A 21,486-nucleotide genomic window follows, 5' to 3' on the forward strand; every position below is an offset into this window, starting at 1 on the left:
TACATATATCCCCCAAAATATTTCAAATGTAAAACATTGATGCTGGAAGCACAAGTACTTGGGCTGGAAACCTTTTAGTGCCAGTAGATTAAATAGAAGGTCAAGCAAAGTTATTTAAAATAAAAAGGAAGTTTAGATTGAAATTAGAGTATTTCAGCCCTCTGTTTGGTGTTTATAGTTGTGTGACTTTGATGTTACTTCTCTTTTGTCCTATCTGGAATGACTTGTATCTTCATAAGAAAACCACCGCTATTTCTCAACTTCTCATGGAAAGAGGAACCGATTTATCTTTTCTTTTGCCTAACTATAGAGTGATATAACATTTTTGCTTACAGCATCCTCATGTTTTTGATCCAGGGATATACAAATAAAGGTCTTCTAGCACTGTGGCAAATATCTGTTATGCCAGGGGTTGGCAAACTTTTTGGCCCGAGGGCCACATCTGGGTATGGAAATTGTATGGCAGGCCTTGAATGCTCATGAAATTGGGGTTGTGGTGCAGGAGGGAGTGAGGGCTCTGGCCGGGGGTGCGGGCTCTGGGGTGGGGCTCAGGATGAGGGGTTTGGGGTGTAGGAGGGTGCTCCGGGCTGGGACTGAGGGGTTCGGAATGTGGGAGGGGGCTCGGGGCTAGGACGGGGGGAGGGGGGGGGGAGGGCTCTGGCTGGGGGTGAAGGCTCTGGGCTGGACTGGGGATGAGGGGTTTGGGGTGCTGGAGGGTGCTCTGGGCTGGGGCCAAGGGTTTCGGAGGGTGGGAGAGGGATCAGGGCAGGGGTGCAAGGGGTTGGGCCCCGGGAAGGGGTCAGGGGTGCAGGCTCTGAGTGGCGCTTACCTCAAGCAGCTTCCAGAAGCAGCAGCATGTCCCCCCTTCAGCTCCTACGCAGAGGTGCAGCCAGGCGGCTCTGTGTGCTGCCCCGTCAGCAGGCGCTGCCCCTGCAGTCCCATTGGCACGGGGGTGGCGCTTGGGGTAGAGGCAGCATGCGAAGCCCCCTGGCTGCCCCTACGCGTAGGAGCCAGCGGGGGGACATGCTGCTGCTTCCGGGAACCACGCGGAGCAGCGGCATGTGCACACGGAGCGGTCCCTGACCCCGCTCCCCAGTGGAAGCTCGAGGGCTGGATTAAATCGGCTGGCGGATCGGATGTGGCCCATGGGCCGTAGTTTGCCCACCCCTGTGTTATGCCATATTTGGACTGCTATGCCTAACTTTGGACAACTTACCCTAAACAACTAAAGCAGAGTCGTGTTTGTGGGTTTTTTAAAAGTTTTAATTCAAAATACTTTTAAAAGGGACACAATCAACTGGAAATCTAGTCATTTAAGAAAAAAATTAGGAACACAAAGGCTGTGTACAGGTGACATTTTAGGAATTTTAAGAAGGAAGTGGAAGAGAATTAAGTAATGGGGAGGCTATTCCAAACATAGTTGGTGAGAGGGAAAAAACCACTTTATAGAAAAAAGAAGCTGTCAGAAGAGGGGCTTGGGTAGAAGAGAGAGTGTTAGGAAGATATCAGATGAATTGTAGGTAGAGGTGGAGTTGTGTAGAGTTTTAAATATCAGGGTGCGGGAAGTTTAGACCTGGATGAAGGGTGACTGGGATTAGGACAGATAATGCTATTAACTAGGAAAGGAGAAGGTGTTCCTACAACTACAAATGCTCCTAGGTGCTATGGTAACACAATTAATAAAAAAAAAATGTAGAAAATATGAAGCTGATTGTCACCTCCTAATGCCGTGCTCAGGCAGCATTTCATGTTAGTGATTAGGTAGCTGTGGAGAAGAGGAAATAAAATCTGTTTCCCAAATGCCATCTTTCCAGAGTGCTTGAGGCATAGTGCACAACAAAGTAAGTACAACCACAATTAAAACCATATAATTGAAAATGCCTTCAAATACCGGAGTTTCTGATGGGAATGGGAAAGTAATTTAAATTAGGAGTCAAGAATAAGTTTGCAGTATCCAAAGGTTTTAATACTAGTTCGTGTGGCTTCCTTGCCAATGTAAAAAGTGTTTTGTGATAGTCTTGCAAGTGCAGTGGTGGCTAAAACAAGGATCCTGCTGTACCTGGGTTTGAAGTGCAGTTTATTCTAATACAGGATATGGAGCAAAAGAGTTTCCTGCAGCAGAAACTGAAATATGATGGGGAAAGCTTCCTGTAGCCATAGTCAAAAGGACAAGGGTGCCAAGGTGATTGCTTGCTGGTTCTCAAATCTTCAGTCTGCCTAAGCTTCTTTTCAGCATCTGTTTCTACTCTCGCGAGGACTAGCTACTTGCTGGCTGCTTGTTAGGATCATTGGTATTCTTCTATATAGTTCTTACTGAGCTATTAGGACTTCCTGCCTGGTTACTTGCAGTCACTGAATTAAGTGCTTGCAGCCTCTTGCAATCCTGACAGCCCTTGCAGGAGCCTCTGATTTAACATTAGAGGATTTTAACTCCTGCTTACCAGTCATAGTGTAAAGTGTACACAGTCCTATTCCTATACTGTGTTTTTCTTAAAATACAGGATTATGAAATTGTTCTACAACTTCACCACTGCTGCATTTTAGTTCTCCATCTGGTGTTCCTTTTCCAAGATACAGCCACTTTATCTTCTTGGCATTTATTAAAATCTTGTGTGAACACAGGAAGCTGGATCTGTGCAAAAGCATGAGTTTAAAAGATGTGCTTCAACTATAAGTGCTGCAAAGAAGTTGATGGAATTATGGACTGATGAAAAGATTGTGTTTGGTACCAAAGTGCAAACTGTATCAAACCAGTGTGCTAACAGTATTACTGTATGGTCTGGAAGCAGATGCACTAAATGAAACAGATATCAGGCTAGAGGCACTAGAGATGAGAGTTGCTCTTTGGAAGAGGACAGGTATAAAGTGGAATGGAAGCAGAACTTGACTTTCACTTCCACTAAAAAAAAAAAAAAAAAGCTATGCAACATTGCTTTCTAAAATGTAAAAAACCAATTAAACTCTACATTACAAGATAAGTGTCCAGCTACATGATTAACAGCTGCAGTCAAATTAATTGATGTCATTAGTAAAAATAAAGAAAAAAGGTATACAGCACTCAGGGCCGGCTCTAGGTGTTTTGCCGCCCCAAACAAAACAAAAAAACCCCTCCGAGAGCGCAAATGCCGGAGCAAAATAAAAACCCATCCGAATGCCGCCCCTGGAATTGTGCTTGGTTTGCACTAAAAGCACAGCAGCTGATTTTTTTCCCCCTCTACCCATATTCTGAACATTTTTGGGAGCACATTTTTTGGTGTATCCAGGTTTTGTTGCTGACTGTAGCTTACATCAGGAGTTATATTTCCAGTGTCTGGCAGTCATCTGTCTCACGGCAGGCAAAAAAAAAAAAAAAGGACTAGGATGATGCTTTCCCAACTCTCACATTTTCCCTTCATAGAATCCTGGATTCTAGAATAGAGCCAGGCATACTTCTGGAGAGGGGTAAGAGAGAAAGGGGTCAAAACAGGGAAATGGGAGAATGTATAGTACAGATCAGGCTAATACCGAAGACGGCCTACTACATACAATTGTTTTGTAAAGTGAGGTACTTATGAAAATCTCTGTCAGTGAAAAGCATTATTACAGGAAATGTCAATTTTATTTCTGTCCCAGGACCGTCAGCCTGCACAACACCTCAATCTTCGAAGGGCTGAAACCAAGCTTCTGCAGTGCAACTCTGCAAAAGGACTTCTGTTCTTGAAAGACCTTAGCTCAGCCATGTGGCGTTTAGTAGCTTTTGTGGAGCTGCGAAGCTCAGCCTGATATACATTTCAGTCAGTGCAATCCTGAAGGAAATCCATTCCAGCAGATGGAGGTCTCATTAATTTACCCATAAATGAGGATAAAAATGAGCAGAGTAGTGATAAATTATGCACTAGTGCTGCTTTTCTGTGGGAGAGGTTTGGGTGACAGAAGCTGGGGAAATGAGCAGTAAGGTGAAATCTTGGCCCCAGTGAAGTCAATGGAAATTTTACCATTGACTTCAATGGGGCCAGGATTTCAGTTTAGCTATCCAACCTGTTCTCAGTTCCTGTTTCATCTGTTGTGCTGTGGCCTGCCAATGAGACCTTTTAAGTGTTAAGATAAGGACAAATATGAAATCTCCACAAGATCTCTGTAGCCTGGAGCTGACAAACTGTCAACTGGAGGAACTGAAAGAGTGCTATCAGGAAGATAAAATATGCTGTAAATCAAGAAAGTTCTGAAGTCCGATAGACAGTAGCTGATAAGAAATCTCTTAGCTCAAATTTTTCTCATTGATGTTAATGGCAAAACATCCGTTGACTTCATTGTGAACAGAACTGGGCATATCGGTGGTTTATCTGCTTCATAGTGACTATGGAAAATCGAGATTGAAGGACAGAGGGGAAAGTCTTCATTATTTAAACTTAAAAAACAATCAGACTGCCAGATTTACAACTAGAAAATTGTCTCATCTGAATTGCTATGAATGGTATAAGTGTATTTTCTAGAAAGGATACAGTGCACTGGGGATCCCAGTTCCTCCTGGCCGTCCTCACTGAGCGTGTACATATACACATCCTCCTTCAGAGCCCACAAGGAGTGCTCTGGGTTCTGAAAAATACAGAAATAATAGGTTTACAATAACTTAATATTCCGTCCCGATTATGATTTTGTATGTTTTACACTGGTATTTCCATTGACTTCAGTGGGGTTACTCATGGTGTATACCGGCATAACTGAAAGCAGAACTGGGCACTCTGTATACACTTGGAAATAAAAAGAACACAACTCCACTTGGAACCTAAAGTAATTTCCCTGCTATTTTGATTTGAGATGGTGAGGTGTTGGAATATGCAGAAGAATATTTTTATTCCATATACCTGAAATTCAGTCTGGAAATGGTCTGTTTTTCCTTACCACTTGCCAGTGGCATTGCATGTTGAAATTTGAAGGTCATCTTGGGTTTCATTTGCTGCTTGTCCAGTTATTTAAAATTCTTGGTGTATTTGAAGAAAAATATAAATATTTAAATATCCTCCACACAATATTAGGGTATCTATGTATTTTAGATTTATTTAGGTTTCACTGCTAACTTTAAGGTTTTTGAGAGATTCTTTTTGAATATAGAATTAGTAGTAACTTTGGTAATAGGATCTTTAGATCCTGGAAACAAATGGTAAAAGTTTCATATATACAGGAAAGATGTGAAGTTACTTTTGCCAAACTTACTTTCTATGAGACAAGAGTTTTACCTGTTACTCCATGTGGATGTCATCAAGTTGATTCAATAAAATATATTAGCTCACCCACCTTGTCCCTTTAAAGAAAAATAGCATTTTTAAAGGTACCTGCCAATTGGAGGTTCTCAAACTTCTGTGGATAAAGAGAAATATCCTCCCATAGAACTACCTCTTGTTCCAGTACTCCTGATCCTATTGTTTGCTTCTCAAAAGATTTATTTGTGTGGACTACCAGGAAGGGCTTTGCAGAACCACTGTTTTAAATCATTTTCTGAAAAATAATCAAGATTGCTGGAGGAAATATTGCATCAAGACTCTTGCAGGTGATATGGAGGTTCAAATAAAGATTAGGGTTGCCAACCCTCCCGAATTGGCAGGAAATCTCCTGGAATCAGGCTTGATCTCCCGGAGGCTACTGAAGCCAATCCGGGAGATTTTAGGCTGCTAAAAATCCAGCGGCACAGCAGGGCTAAGGCAGGCTCCCTACCTGCCCTGGCTCCACATGGCTCCCGGAAGTGGCTGGCATGTCCGGCTTTTAGGCGCAGGGATGGCCAGGGGTCTCTGCACGCTGCCCCCCCGAGCGCTGACTCCAAAGCTCCCATTGGCCAGGAACCGTGGCCAATGGGAGTTGTGGGGGCAGGGGCAGCGCGCAGAGCTGCCTTGCCGCCCCAAGCCTAGGAGCTGGACATGCTGGCTGCTTCTGGGAGCTGCCCGAGGTAAGCGCTGCCTGGCTGGAAACTGCACCTTCTCTTGCATGCATCCCAACCCCCTACCCCAGCCCTGAGCCACCTCCTGCACCCAAACTCCCTCCCAGAACCCACATCCCTCCCGCACCCCAACCCCCCAGCCCTGAGCCCCCTCCTGCACCCAAACTCCGTCCTGGAGCCTGCACCGCTCACCCCCTCCCGCATCCCAACCCGCTGCCCCAGGCTCAACCCGAAGCCCACTCCTGCACTCCGAACCCCTCGGCCCCAGCCCAGAGCCTGCACCCCCACCCTCTGCCCCAGCCTGGTGAAAGTGAGGGAGAGTGAGCAACAGAGGGAGGGGGGATGGAGTGAATGGGGGCATGTTATCAGGGAAGGGTTGGGGTAGGGAGCAGGCAGGGCAAGGGTGTTTGGGTTTGTGCGATTAGACAGTTGGCAACTCTAATAAAGATGTGTACTGCTAGGTTACAATTTCATCATAATTCAGGTTATATAGATAAATTATAATCGGGTGGGTTTCTTGACCTTACTTGTAGATGAATATCTTAATTGTGTCATCAAAAAGTAACACTTAAGCATTTCACAGCATGCTTCAGTAATTAACAAGATTCCTTTAGCCTCTTTGAGAATCCAGGATGCCCTAACTCATATTTCAATATGTGATATTTTTTGACTCCATCACTTACTTGGGCTAATCCATACTATATAAAGAATGAAGATTAGTATGTTCCTTCCGTTCTGTGGTATTTCTCAAATCTCTGTAAGATATAAACAGTTAATGCAGATTCATGATGAAACACTAATTCTAGCATCAACTCTAGGGTTGGGTTACAGAATTACAGCTTGTGTTTGACAGAGCAGATTAAAAGAGTAGATTTGTTGTTAGTGAGTTTGCCTTCAAGGATTGGAGGGAGTGAAGTTGTAGCTGGGAGAAAGGTTGGCAGATCAGCTTTTTGCAGCATTGTTTAAAGAGTAGCAACAGTAACATCTCCGAGAGAATGATAAATTGGGAGTACAATGGAGAAAAATTTACTTAGTAGGTGTTAGAAAATGTTAACTAAAATATATTTTAATATAAATAAAATTTGTGTGAAACGAGGAAAATATTAAGAAATTAATTTCAGCATGTCAAGATAAAGTGTATTTATTGTTTTCCAATTCTTTGAGCTTTACTCTGTAATTTTAAGAATATACAGTTCTGCAAGGTGCGTATAGAATCTCTCTGCCTGTATCTTGAAATGTCTTGTTCTTCTTCAGAGAAAACAGACTAACATTGTCACTGGCCAAAACATTTCATGCCTTTTTGGTTAACCTAATTCTGACTGAATTACCACTTCCAGCTCTCATGGAGTATTTTATCTTGATTGTTGAATAACTGCTTGTAAAATAAAATTGATTAGCTGTAGACATCTTGTTAAACTCTGAGCAGTTTGCTGACAGAAGCCACGCAGATGTTTCTGCTTTGAAAGCTACTCAGAATATGATTACCAGATTTTTGCCTGCCGTAAGCAAATATTAGGTTGGTTGAGATATGTAAGCTTGACACACTCAATAATATGTCAGACACAAAAGTGTCAGAATCAGAACCAAGGCCTTGAAGAAAGAAAGAAGTAGAGGTATAAAATGTATTACTACACTGGAAACTTTGCCAGTATCTTTAATTTTTCTTGTTTCTCTCATTTCCACACAATTTTTAGACTCAAATACTTTTTAAAGCAAATAACCATAATAAAGATTTGCATAAAACACTTTGTGCATTTTTCCTTCCAAGCCTTGATATAGTACCATGCCAACAACTTATTTCCTATAGGCCGAACTTCACTCTAGTATTTTTTTTTGTTTTAGACAATATGAAGCATTTTTAGGATGTATTTATATTCTGGGCTCTAGAGTCAGGAAGTGTTGGAGGAATTAGATATTGCTAGTATTTAAATAGTGTAATTTTTAACATCCTTGCTTATGTTAGGAAAGCAGATCGCTTTCCTGTCTCTAGAATTGAGCCCTCCCTCCGCCTCCCATATTTGCAGTGCAACCTGGAAATTCATGTTGGCTCCATGTTCCTTTGTGGGCGTATTGGGTGTGTGGTTTTGGGTTTTGCTTGTTTCCAGAATAATCAAGGCTTTTCAGAGAATTTAGGAACAGACTGTGACTGCCTTCTTTCTAAAAACTGCTGACTGCAAAGTTTCCAAGAATAACAATTTCCTTACATATGCAATATGTATAGGGTGACCAGATGTCCCAATTTTATAGGGACAGTCCCGATTTTTGGGTCTTTTTCTTATATAGGCTCCTATTACCCCCCCCCCCATCCCATTTTTTCACACTTGCTGTCTGGTCACCCTAAATATGTAGGCTTGCTCTTCCAAGAAATTAAAAACACCTGAGACTTGAAATGGGGTTACACAGCAGGAAGCTTTAACCAAAAATCTAAACAGAAAGAGGTGTCATATCTAGCCAACACCTGAAGAAAATGAGTGCTTTTTAATTTGAAGGATACACACAGTCTCAATTTTTTAAAGAGTCAAAATTAGAATTTTCTAGTATGATAGCAGTGTTTTTTGGGTACATGTGTGGTTCCAAAAATGAGCTCAAGTTTTGTTACTTATCTCCCAACTTAGGCTGCAATGAAATATACTTGAAAATAGGGTTGCCAACTTTCTACTTGCACAAAACCGAGCACCCATGCCCCATCCCTGCCCCACTGCTTCTCTGAAGCCCCACCCCTGCTCACTACATCCCCCCCTTCCTCTGTCACTTGCTCTCCCCACCCTCACTCACTCGCTCATTTTCACCAGGCTGGCTCAGGGGGTTAGGGTGCGGGAGGGGGTGAGGGCTCTGTCTGGGGGTGCGGGCTTCGGGGTGGGGCCAGGAGTTTGGGTCGCAGGAGTGGGCTCCAGGCTGGGGGTGAAGCCGAGGGGTTTGGAGTATGGGAGGGGACTCCAGGCTGAGACAGGGGGTTGGGGTGTGGGAGGAAGTACGGGCTCTGGGTTGGGGATGTGGGTTCTGGGGTGGGGCCAGAAATGAGGGGTTCAGGGTGTGGGAGGGGGCTCCGGGCAGGGGGAGAGGGTTGGGGTGTGGGGTGTGGGGTATGTGTGAGGGCTCTAGCTGGGGGTGCAGACTCTGGGGTGGGGCTGGGGATGAGGGGTTTGGGGTGTAAGATAGTGCTCCAGGTTGGGACTGAGGGGCTTAGAGGGTAGGAAGGGGATCAGGGCTGGGGCAGGGGGTTGGGGCACGGGAGGGGGTGAGGGCTACGTCTGGGGGGTGTGGGCTCTGATATGGGGCTGGGGATGAGGGGTTTAAGGTGTAGGAGGGGGCTCTGGGCTGGGACTGAGGGGTTTGGAGCATGGGGGGGCATCAGGGGTACAGGGTCTGGGTGGCACTTACCTCAAGCAGCTCCAGAAGCAGCGGCATGTCCCCCCTCCGGCTCCTACGTGGAGGCACAGCCAGGCAGCTCTGTGCGCTGCCCCATCCACAGGCGTCGCCCCCGCAGCTCACATTGGCCGCAGTTCCCAGCCAATGGGAGCTGCGGGGGTGGCGCTTGGGGCCGGGGTAGAATGCGGAGCCTCCTGGCTACCCCTATGCGTGGGAGCCAGAGGGGGGGATATTCTGGCTGCTTCCCAGGAGCCGCGTGGCGTGGAGGCTAGCAGGGAGCCTGCCAGCCCTGCTGCGCGGCACCACCAACTGGACAATCAATGGCCCGGTCAGCAGTGCTGGCTGGAGCCACCAGGATCTCTTTTCGACTGGGTGTTCTGGTTGAAAACTTGTACTCACCGGGCGGCGCTCCGAGTCTGCGGCGGCGGCAGGTCCTTCACTCGCTCCGCGTCTTTGGCAGCACTGAAGGACCCGCCGCCGAAATGCCACAGAAGACCTGGAGCGACTGAAGGGCCCGTCGCCGAAGTGCCGCCGAAGACCCAGATGGCCGCCAGGTGAGTAGCCAGGGAAGGGATTCTCGGCCAGGGCTCGTGGGGCCCCTGCGGGGCACGGGGCAAATTGCCCCACTTTCCCCCCCCCCTCTGGGCGGCCCTGGGGCCTCTTGGCTTTAATTTAAAAAAGAAAGTAATACTGCGTGAGACTTGCACAAATACTGTACAGTCATACTGAAATGTAAATACTGCGGAGATCCAGACAACAAATCTAATTATTTCAGGTACAAACGTTTCTCTCTGATGATAGTGGGAACACATCTATTTTTTTCTGAGTTCCATTTAATCGTAGGCACTGAATATTAACCCTTTAGTTTCTGGGAATGATTTTACTTTGTGCTAAAGACTATTATAAAATGTGTTGAGTCCTACACAGAAAAACTTGTACATAACTGCTATGGGGACATTCCAAGCCATTTATTAGAACATGTTCAGAAGTAATCTTGAATAGCTTTTAAAAACGGGTTTAACACAGGTTAAACACACAATTGATGCAACTACGTTAGCTTGAAATTGTTTTTTAAAAAGGTGTTTGGGGCTCGGATTTTAGTCAGGGCAAACTAGTCTAGAAAAAGCTACAACTGACAATTGCTTTTCTTTTAATTATTGGTGTGGAAGGTTGGCTTACATGTAGAGAGCTACAGGGCAGCTGAGTCATTATCTAAGTTGTTTGCAGAATGTTATCACTGGTTTGCTTAATATCTTTGAGCTAGCCCCATTAGTGCTTACCACTTAGAACTAAGGTCACTATCCTTGCATTATGTCTACAACATACCGTTGTGGTTAAAGTTTAAATGTGCCGTGAAATGAGTTTGGATTCCCTATTCCGTGAATGCCAGAAAAAGCACATAGTACTTGATCGATCCGGTTTTTTTTAGTTGTAGCAACTCTTACTTTTGTCATCAATTGCTGCCTACAAATGTTTGCCTTCACTGTGCTAATGCTGCTAGCCTTTTGTCTCCTTGTTTCTCAAATGTCTTCAGGCTAGATACATGCAAGGTGCACCTTGCACATTCCCTTGTTCAGGAGCTGCTGGTGTCCCCAGTGTAGGCGAGGGCAGCTTGGTGGTAGCACTAACTTGCCCCCTTTGCAGTGGCCCCTATTCATGGGTGCAGAACTGCCGGGACATGACATAGCCCGGCTACACCACCTCTCATTCCCAAACTGCATTCCCCTCTTCTGGCTCACCCCCAGTTCTAGGGCTATTCCTAAGAAATGGTGAGGTGATTATTATACCTCCCTACAGCCCCTTTGCATCAGTCTAGCTGCTAAAAATCACATAGGGCAACTATGAATTTGAGCCTCTTGCTTCTGTAGTTCCCATTATACTTGAAATGCCTTCTCCAGATCTCTTCATCAATCTTCCTTTCTTTATATCCACCCTAAACATCACTCTGTTATCTCACCTACAAGACATGAATGTGAAGAAAAGAAAACAAGTGAAACAAGAACCATTTCTGTATTACAACATTCTCTGATAGGTATTGTCTCCTTCCTTTGTTGTTTGACCTTTACTTCTAGTGCCATATTGAATTTAGATTGTAAGCTTTTTGGGATGCTGATCAGATTTTATTAGGAGATGTCTAGTACAGTTTTTGATGCTTGAAAATAACTGAAAAATGAATTGTATTTAGTGCTTACATACTTACCAAATAGATAGCACTTACCATGGTATCATTGGTTTAACATGTCTGCCAATCTTCAAGTGTAGTTTAGCAACTCTGTATTCACATTTGAGAAAAGCAGGGAGGTTAATGAAAAGTTATGTGCAGCCAAATTCAGCACTGGTAAAAGCAGGTATTGCTCTGCCGGAGTTAAACTGGGGATGTAGCGCAAATTAGCCATTTTTCACTTTTGCATAACAAATATGTGATACTGGTATTTGGAATAAAAAAATCTCATGAAAAAGACTTCTCTCATCTAGTCTGAGCTAAGGAGCAATCATAATGATTATATTCTTCTGCTTCTTTGTCTCCTGTTTTTTTTTTTAACCCATCTGCCACGGTCTTAGCTTCTAGCCAAAGGGATTAAAATTCTTTATAGGACAGGCTCCCACACAGCTTTATGGTGGTATTCTGTTTTTGAAATTAATGTTGTGTTAATGTTAAACAGAGGAGATCAAGTTATAGTATTATTCCAACACACCAATAAAGTACAAAAAAACTTGTCCTGTTAAATAAACGAGCAATATGCACATTTTGAGTTAAAGAATTAAAACAAATCAGACTGTATTAACATCTGAATGAAATCCTCAGCCCCGCTTTTGTTATTGTTCCTTTGCCTGAAACCATACAGAAAGCAAGCCCAAATAGGGTCATATTTTGCATGCATCCAACTTTTATTCACCTCCAGCTGTGTGTAAAGTCACTAAACTAGGGTTGAAGATAGGCAGACAGATTAAATCAATGAAACCGTGATAAGGTCTATCCAATCGGTTGGAAATTATGGTCTTTAATCTTCAATTCTTTTATGGGATATGCGGTTTAGGTTTGGAGAATTAAGTTATCATTGGGTTAGTCAGGATTTTGTTTTGGCAGGCCTAAATTGTTTCATCGTTCTGAATGCTAGTGGTTTTGTTAGGCTTTTCGAAGTGACTTTGCAAATGAAAGTGAAGCGTCTACCAGTGCTGGGCAACCTACGGGCCTCATGCGGCCGCAAGACAATTTGTTTACATCGGCCACCCACAGCTCCCAGTGGCTGTGGTTCACCGTTCCTGGCCAATGGGAGCTGCGGGAAGCAGCAGCTGGCCTGCGCCGCTTCACGCAGCTCCCATTGTCTGGGAACGGCGAACCGCGGCCACTGAGAGCTGTGGGCGGCCGTGCCTGCGGACGGTCGATGTAAACAAACTCTCTCGTGGCCCGCCAGCAGATTACCCTGACGGGCCGCAGGTTGCCCACCACTGTTCTAAACCCTTGCAACTGCCATAGGGATTTTCACCTCTGGCAGAGTGAATGGTATCTAGTGGTAGCTAGAAGCAAGTTCTTGCAGCTTCTTTTTAAAGCTGTTAATTTCAGATCTATTCTTGCTTTGGATGAAAGGAACACATCCAATTATTGAATATTTTCCAAAGATTTCATAGCTTCTTAATATTAAAATATCTGATTTAATTTACCAATTTCATAATTATTTTTAGTTGCTTAAAAGTTTGGTTACACTATATATTTCAGATAGTTTAGCAATAGCTATAGTACTAAGATGCATTATGGAGTCAAAGCTTGAAAGTGTGTTAGGAAATTATTTAAATGTTAAGAAATCTAAAACAAAGATAAAAGTAGTACCTAAAGAATTAGAAACTTTTTTGTTAAGGTGAAAGATCTCACAGATTTACTAAATCTTACTCTGAGCCTCACAAAGACTCAAAAATATTTGATTTCTTTGACAAATTACCTAAAAGAAGATTAAGCATTGTTGTTGTAATTGGTGGACTCTGAAACCAAAACAAGCACCCAGTCCTCATGAATGCAATTCTGAATTGTGTACATCTGGCAGAAAACTACTGATACTTAAAGGATATTTGAATTTTGGCTGGGTTTATATGTTAAACTTTTTTTCTTAAAACTCAGTTTCTGAACTCAGTAAAGTGGTATTACCATGGCAGCATGGTCTAATGGTTAGAGTTGGGGGGAGGACAACTGATAATCAAACTTCGGCTCTATTCCTGACTCTGACAAGTTAGTGGTACTAGATCATGTCTCCATTCCCACCTCAATAAAATGGGGCTGTATTACCTATCTTAGTTAGCACTTTAAGATCCCCCAAAGAAATGCAATGTTATTATTTTGTTGTTTGAATTCGTACTATGTATCCAGTGACATCAGTCAGATTCTTGAGCAAAAAATTTACTCGGGCATTTTAAAAAATGTGTGCACTAAAACTGTTCATGTGAAGGGTATTCATGGGTGGAGAGGCTACTGATCTGAAATACTATTTAAAAGATTTGAGAAGCAATATAACATGTCAGATAATGTGAGTAAAGTTACTTTACAAACAAAAGTCACTTAGATAAACCTTATCAATAGATAAAACTGAGTTTTGGGTACAAAGTTCTTTTTTTAAGCATTGATTACTCCAACCGGAACTCGTGGATAATGACCTCATTTTTTGCACATTCAAGAAAAGTCCCTAGTTTTAGAATATTATTGTACTCTAATTAAGTCTCAGTGATTGCACTATTAACCCCTGTATTCAGTGGCTCATATCTTGGCTCAAAAAATTAGCATTCAAGAGATCAGATTCCCCAAAGAAATAATTTGATAAATATATTTTTTGAAAATAGAGAAAAACAAAGGCAAATACATAACTTAAGTCTGTCTATAACCAAAGTCAATTCAAATACATTTAAAGGGATGGAAAACTAGGAGAAAAGCAGCCTACTTGGAAAAAACCCAGAACTCCTGTTTCCATGTTCTTAACCACTAGACACTCTCTCATTATGCTGAAATTTGGTCTTCTGCTTTTCTGTTTTCCTTCCATCTCACACACCTCTCCACCCCCAGACTAGCTGTTTGCCTTAATAAATTTTTCTTACTTCTTTTTCATCAAGAAGAGTATTTTCCTCATCATAGATATTTAAAATCTGAATTGAATGGGTACAGGAGTCTCCCATCCCCCCTTGGCTAGTGGAGCTGTTACTCATGTCAAGGGAAGAGGGGAAGCTTGAAAAATGAATGACTAATTGCTCCAGGAAGGGGACTTACCCTTCTTCAGGAGACAGGAGCAGCATTGACAGCAGGAGGGACTGTTGAGAGGAACTGAGGCGTGATGTAGGTGGGAGAGTGAAAAGCTGAGGTAACAGTTGTCTGTTTGGACATGTGTGGGAGTTCTAAAGGTGTAATAGGCAAGCAAATCATAGTCTTGTAAATACTTGTAGTTACTGAGAAAAGTCATGCAACCAGCCCCCATCACCTGGTTGGCCTGCAGGTACTTGTATAACTGAGAAATAACTGGTCATGAGCCAGTAACTGTACATCATTTCTCTGCTGTGGCTTAGACAGTTCCGGTGTTGCCAAAATCATGGCTTGGAAATTATGAGATTGTAAGAAAAATATATGTTGGGTTCTTTTTGTCTTCTGGTTTTTGAACCTGCAGGATTCATGTTTTCAAGCTCTTCTCCACAACCATGAGGACTAGAATCATCTTCTTCTTTTTTTCTAATGAAAATTGAGATTCCATTGGGGTCACCAGATTCCAGGTGTTAGGGTTTGAGAAAATCCCCCAAATATCCTGAGATTTACACTACAATCTCAAGAGTTTGCAACACTGCAATTCCCATTCAGAATAATAGAGCTGTAGGGAAAAAAACGAATGCCAGTGTTTGAAATTTTTTGCCTTTATGCCAGACTGGTGCAGCTGGGATGACCAGTTTACTTTACATTTGCTTGTGAACCTACAAATCAGTGCTGTGTTCACATTACAGACTCCTTTGTCAATTTTGCTATTATAAATCCATTTGCAGTCTTTTCATGTATATTTATTAGTAACACATTCATTCATAGAATTTGATGGACCTTGAACAGACAAGCAACACATTCAGTATATGTAAAATGTTAGGTCCATCAGTGTTGATGCTCTCTGCTTCGGATTAGGGGTAGGAAAATGCCAACTTCCCACGTTTTGCTCATCCATATCTGCCACTGTTTACTACCTGACTAATAATGCCTTTTTACTTCCAATACAAAGCTTAACACCACAGAAATAGATACATCTCTCTTCTCCCCGTTATTCCTGACTCGATATTGGTGGCTGGGTTTTGGTGTCACATTACTGAAAGAGTATGATTGCTAAGCAGGAGCCCCCTGCTGAAGTCGACATAAACAAAAAATCCAGCACGTCTGTATTTTCAAGACTAGTTTAGTGCTATGGTGTGAAGCAAGAATATGTTCTTCATGCATTTCTATATAGTTCTACCAACAACTTCACAGATAAGCCGCGAGGTTCTGCTATTGATGATGACAGTGTGAGATCCTTGCTTCATCCATCTTCTTCACTCCATTTGTACCCTCCTCCCACTGTCCTTCCCCATCACCTCTCCGTTATCTTTGATCTTAGCAGGGTTCAGACTTCCTCCTTCCTCCTTAGCCAAAAGTACCAGTAATCAACCTACAATCCAAAAGGAGATCTTAAGTGCCTTTGAACTGCAATTTGATGCTCTTGAGTCTTTCTGTATTTAACACATAGCAGCTGAAGTAAGCCAGGAAGCACTTGAACTGGAACAGGATCAGTCAAAAAAGGAGGAGGAGCACAGGGCCATCACACTGACCTTTTCAAATCCTAACTGAGGGTTATGGAGGAGGCAGAATGTCCTTGAACTGGCTAACTGAAGCCATTGCCAGAGGAAGTGCAGAGTGAACACTAGAAATAAATAGGAACATAGAGCACTTGAGCAGTGCCCCAATTGTTGATGTGACTCTTGTCAGATAGTCAGTTTCCTTTGCTAATGTTGTTACTATAATTTTCTTTTTTAGGATTCGTCTCTATTTGATCTTATTAAGCAATCCAAGGAACGAGAAGGCCAAGTTGATCAACCTGAGCCCACCTGCACTCTTAACTTTCCTCTCCAGCATAATCACACTGCGGCAGATCTGTAAGTAAAGTGCATGCTTGGAGATAAGTGCTGTGCGGAGTTAATTTCTTTCACAATATTTTTTAACTATTTATTTATATACTGCATTTTTCCTTGTTGGACTTGGTACTAAAGTTATGCTGACTTGTGCATTACCTTTGCTGGAACTTATACTAAAAACAGGCCATCCTCAACCAAATTTTAAAATATCTTTTCTCAAACTCCATCAAACTTATACTTCTAATGTCATTTCTGTTTACCAGGATTTCCCTGCAAACTGTTATGTTACATGGCATGACTTCATCTGTGTAGGGATAGATATACTCTTTTTACTTAAATACTTTGGCAAAACTTCTTAGTATGCCCATATTTTCAAAAAGGTTTGTGATGCCATAAGCCAGCATGTGTGATTACAGCTGCTACTCAACGCCATGACCAGCATTTCTTCCCAACTACCTTGATCTGGTCTGCCAGCAGCAGCTCCTCACTGGCCCCTCCAGACATGGGCAAGTGGGGTAATCTCCACACCCAACAGTGCCAGAGGAAGAAAAAATGCCTGCAGCCAACAATTTGGCAGAGCAGAGAGAAGCTTTGTTTCTTCTTTGAGTGATGGTCTCTATTGTATTACACTGAGGGTTATGCGCATGCGCTATGCTCCCAGAGCCAGAGCTTTTCAAAGTAGTATTGCTCGGTGGTCCATGCATGCACCTTTTTATTGCCTTGTGGTTTTGCCCGAGGCAATAAAAGGCGGGTCAGACAGAAAAAGGTCTCCAGTTCCTTCTCACCACCACCCGCTCCTGGGTCTGGTTACTGGATTATGCCGATGATGCCAGGATTCAAAGTCAGTGCTTCCTGCCCTTGCTCGTTCTCCACCAGCGATGAACACCAACGCTGTTTGTACTGTTTGGGGGAAGCCCACATCACCTCCAGGTGCAGCATCTGCCTCACCTTCCCTGCCCATACACGGGAAGGCTGAGCTCTCCACCTCAAGAAGCACCTCCTGGAGGTAGTCATGGGCTGAAAATGGATCCTGTCTGGGGAAACCTCCTGCACATTGGCCTGAGCAATCCAAGAGCACTCCTCCTATTGCGGATCCTAGCCGTGAACCACGGAAACATGTGCATTAGCATGGCAGTAAATTTTCCTCTAAATCCAAGAAGGACACTGAACTGTCCATGAGTTCCGGCCACAAACGAGCTATGCGCTCCAAGGCACATGAGCAAACAGAGGCCGCACTACATGCCAGATCCGCGTACCCCTCCTGCTTCGACTCTGCTGGCGTCCCATGAATTGTTGGTCCTGAGACAAATGCCTTTACCAGTTCTGGTCCCATTAATAGACTGGATACCGTTGACTCCGGGGAGACTCGGAAGCACTTCTAGACCTCACAAACTGTTTGTCCTGGTAGGACAAAGTTCTCTGCATGTTCCTGTGCACTTACTACGGGAGGACTCCTGCCCACTCACTGGGCAATGCTCTGGTCGACAATGGTCAGACTGGACGAACTATGCCTTCCCCCTCCTCCCACTCCAACCTACGTCCTCCGCAAACTCCAGCGGGAGATAGTGATGGCCATTCTGATTGCTTCATTATGGCCTTGCCAATTCTGGCTCCCTCTTCTTCTCCGCATGTCAAAACTACCTCCACTCCTGCTCCATACATTTCCAGAACTGCTGACACAAAACAACGGCAGACTCAGGCATCCAGATCCATGGACATTACACCTGACAGCATGGTTTTTGCGTGGACACCTCCATTAGCACGAGAATGCTCATTGGCAGTACAAGACGTCCTATCCAGTAGCTAAAAGGATTCCCCGAAGTGATCCTGTCAGGCCAAATGGGCACTTTTTACCTCCTGGACCCAACAGCAAGGTCTTGCCCCTGAAGCTGTGGGCATCCCCATGCTCTTAGACTATTTCCTCCACCTGAAAACCTGGGAACTCGCTTTCAGCTCTATCAGAGTGCCTGCAGTTGCCATCAGTGCTTTCCATCCTCCAGTGGAAGGGCATTCAATTTTTCATAGAATTGTAGGACTGGAAGGGGTCTACATGGCAGGACTGAGTATTATCTAGACCAGTGGTTCCCAAACTTTAACAACCCGTGAACCCCTTTCACTAAAACGTCAAGTCTTGCGAACCCCCTCCTAAAAATGAATATTTCCAGGGATTTTCTCCTTTACCTGAGTATAAATTATAAAAGCAGTGATCTTGGAAATGTAAAATTTGTTTTTATGACATGCTTATTATACACTATTTATTATTATTATTATTTCATTACAGTATTTTTATTACATTATGAAAACGGCAACACTTTTTCAAGATCTCACTTTCGTAGCTTGTATCACTTTGAATAATCCTGTTATAAGACAAGGCTCCTATGTTTCATCAAGGATGTGAAAATGTGATGTGAAACAGCATGAAGGTATTTAAGAAGCCAACTCAGAGTTCCTCCTATACAAGCATTCAGGTCTTGAGCAGTCCAGGCAAACAACGCACATTACAACAAAGCTTAAACTTGTTCTTCATAATAATTAAAAAAATAATAATAATAGCTGCCTATTTAATTTTAAAAACAGCAAAAAATATCCACCTCCCTTTCCATTTCGTATAAGGAGTCTTGAAGTTTAAATCTCCTCAGTGTGATAGAGATGCTTGCTTTGATCTGCTTAGCTCTTGGAAGTCCAGGGGCTCCAGGCTGCTGGCCCCAGGCTGCCCGGGATGCCTAGGGACAGCTCTGTCTGCCATTAGGGAATTTTTTCCAGGGGTTCATGAACCCCAGTTTGGAAACCACTGACTTAGTCCTTAATGAACTCTCTCTTCAAACCGCTGTCCTCCTGCCCTCTCTCTTCTCTGCTTTCCTTGTTGCCATTTCCTCAGTGAGGAGGGTTGGAGAGCTGGGAGCCATGATGGCAAACCCTCCCCCCCCTTTCACTAGGTTCCACAAGCAGAAGGTCTCGCTGCGACAGCATCCCAAGTCTCTGCCAAAGGTGGATTCCCAATTTCACCTCAACCAACATATACATCTGCCTACTTTCTTTCCAAAACTATATGTCTCAAATGAGGAAGGGTGGCTTTAGTCCTTTGATGTGTGCCTTTGTCCTTTTACCTACAAAGGAGAAAGCCGTTCCAGAAGACTCCTAGGCTATTTATCGCCATAGTGGAGAGAATGAAAGGACAGGTCATTTCTACCCAGAGAATCTCCAAGTGGGTCTCAGAGTGCGTTATGTGTTGCTATCAATTGTCAGGGCACTCTCCACCAGATGGGATACAAGCTCATTCCACAAGAACACAAGCATCAATCATAGCCGCACTTCATGACATGCCTCTTGTGGTCATATGTAAGGCGGCCACATGGAGTTCCGTACACACCTTTTCCTCTGACTGTGCTCTAGTACATGATTCTGCAACAAATGCCTCATTCGGCATAGCGATCCTCTGTTATATGGTTTTGCCATCTTCCTTGCACCCTCCTCCTATCTAGGTACAGCTTGTCAATCACCCTCAGTGAAATACAATAGGAACCATCACTCAAAGAAGAAGAGGTTACTTACCTGTAACTGGAAGTTCTTCAAGATGTGTGGTCCCTATCTGTATTCCAATACCACCCTCCTTCCCCTTTGCTGCAGCTCTGTAGGTCGGCAGTGGAGAACGTACTGGAGATGCAGTCGGTCCACCGCACCCTTTATTGCCTCAGGTGAAACCACAAGGCAATACAAGGGCACACGCATGGACTGCCGAGCAATACTACTTGGAAAAACTCTGGCTCTGGGCGCATAGTGTATGCGCATAACCCTCAGTGAAATACAGATAGGGACTACACATATTGAAGTACCTCCCATTACAGGTAAGTAACCTCCTCTTATATGCTGTGATTGTCTAGACTTTTGGGAAAGATGCTAGTTTCACCAGTCCCTGGTCCTGAGGTGGACAAGAGGAGAAATATGGATGAGCTTCAATACCTCTGATTTTCAGTTCTCAATTTTAGGAATGACTTGTTTCAATGGAGGCTCTTCCCTTCTAGCAAGGGGAATGGAAAAGTATGCATGTGTATTGTGTATTTACTTTTGTTCACTTGTTTTTTATTTTGAAGTGTCATTTTTGTTTTTATTTCAATATTTTTATTTATGTTGTATATGCAGGTATCTTTCTCCTGTGAGATCTCCTAAGAAGAAAGGATCCACAGCCTCTTTAAACCCCACTCCTATAATAGATGCTCAGCCTGTTTTGGCACCCCAAACTCAGAAACCACAGAAATCTACCTCCCTTTCACTATTTTACAAAAAAGGTTTGTAGATAATGTTAACAAGAAAGAGCATTTATATGTAGAACACGTATATGTAGAAACTGCAAAGTAACCTATCATCATCTATCCCTTGTTTTAATGGAGGTCATAAAAATATATCAGGAAACTGTAATAAACACACTGTACGAACTATCAGCTGTCATTCTTTCATTAGGGAAAGCATTAAAGCACTCTGAACAAGTTTAGTATTAGGAAAGTCTTAGTACAATACCAGAAGATGAATATGTGTGTTCTACACATATTGTAGCCTAAAGGTAAAAATTAATTTATAAGCAGGCAGACTTGTGCAGTCTCACATTGATTTAGGCTTTGAGCTATTGTAATATGATGCTTGCAAAATTTAGTCTAAGTGTAGTTGCCAGAATGTTAATTTGGATTGAAAATTCCTATAAACCAACCTACAGGAAATATTGGTGCATATACCCCGTGTTCTATACAGACACATATTAATCTCATCAGACATAATATGCAAGCAAAGACAAGGAAAATCCCAACCCCCTCAATGAAATAACCTTGTCTACCGAGTCGGTTTTGTTGTTAATGTGTGATGGTCATGAATAATGCCAGTGTATTGAAACCTTCAGTGTAGCAGCAATACAATGACAGATCATGCGCTTTGCAAAAGGAAATCATCTCCACCATGTGTCTTCTTCTGGCATATGCTTCTGACATCATGGGTCATTACTGAAGACTAAATCTGGGACCTCCTTTGCTAAAAGCATGAGCCATCCCTACTTGAGTTAAAGAGAAACTCTACCTGCTAGAGAAGTCACTCACCCTCTGATACAG

The 21,486-nt window shown here is 43.3% G+C and overlaps 1 protein-coding gene across 3 annotated transcripts in view; it reads left to right on the forward strand.

Moving 5' to 3' along the window:
• RB1 (RB transcriptional corepressor 1) overlaps positions 1-21,486 on the forward strand; it is a 165,401-nt gene that overhangs the window by 126,678 nt on the left and 17,237 nt on the right. For all 3 annotated transcript variants that reach the window (XM_065416876.1, XM_065416893.1, XM_065416885.1), the window contains 2 exons: positions 16,296-16,414; positions 20,534-20,679. In XM_065416876.1, coding sequence (XP_065272948.1) covers positions 16,296-16,414; positions 20,534-20,679 — 265 coding nt within the window. The remainder of the gene's footprint in view (positions 1-16,295; positions 16,415-20,533; positions 20,680-21,486) is intronic.

The sequence above is a fragment of the Emys orbicularis genome, chromosome 1, assembly GCF_028017835.1.
Source record: "Emys orbicularis isolate rEmyOrb1 chromosome 1, rEmyOrb1.hap1, whole genome shotgun sequence".
Taxonomy (NCBI): Eukaryota; Metazoa; Chordata; order Testudines; family Emydidae; genus Emys; species Emys orbicularis.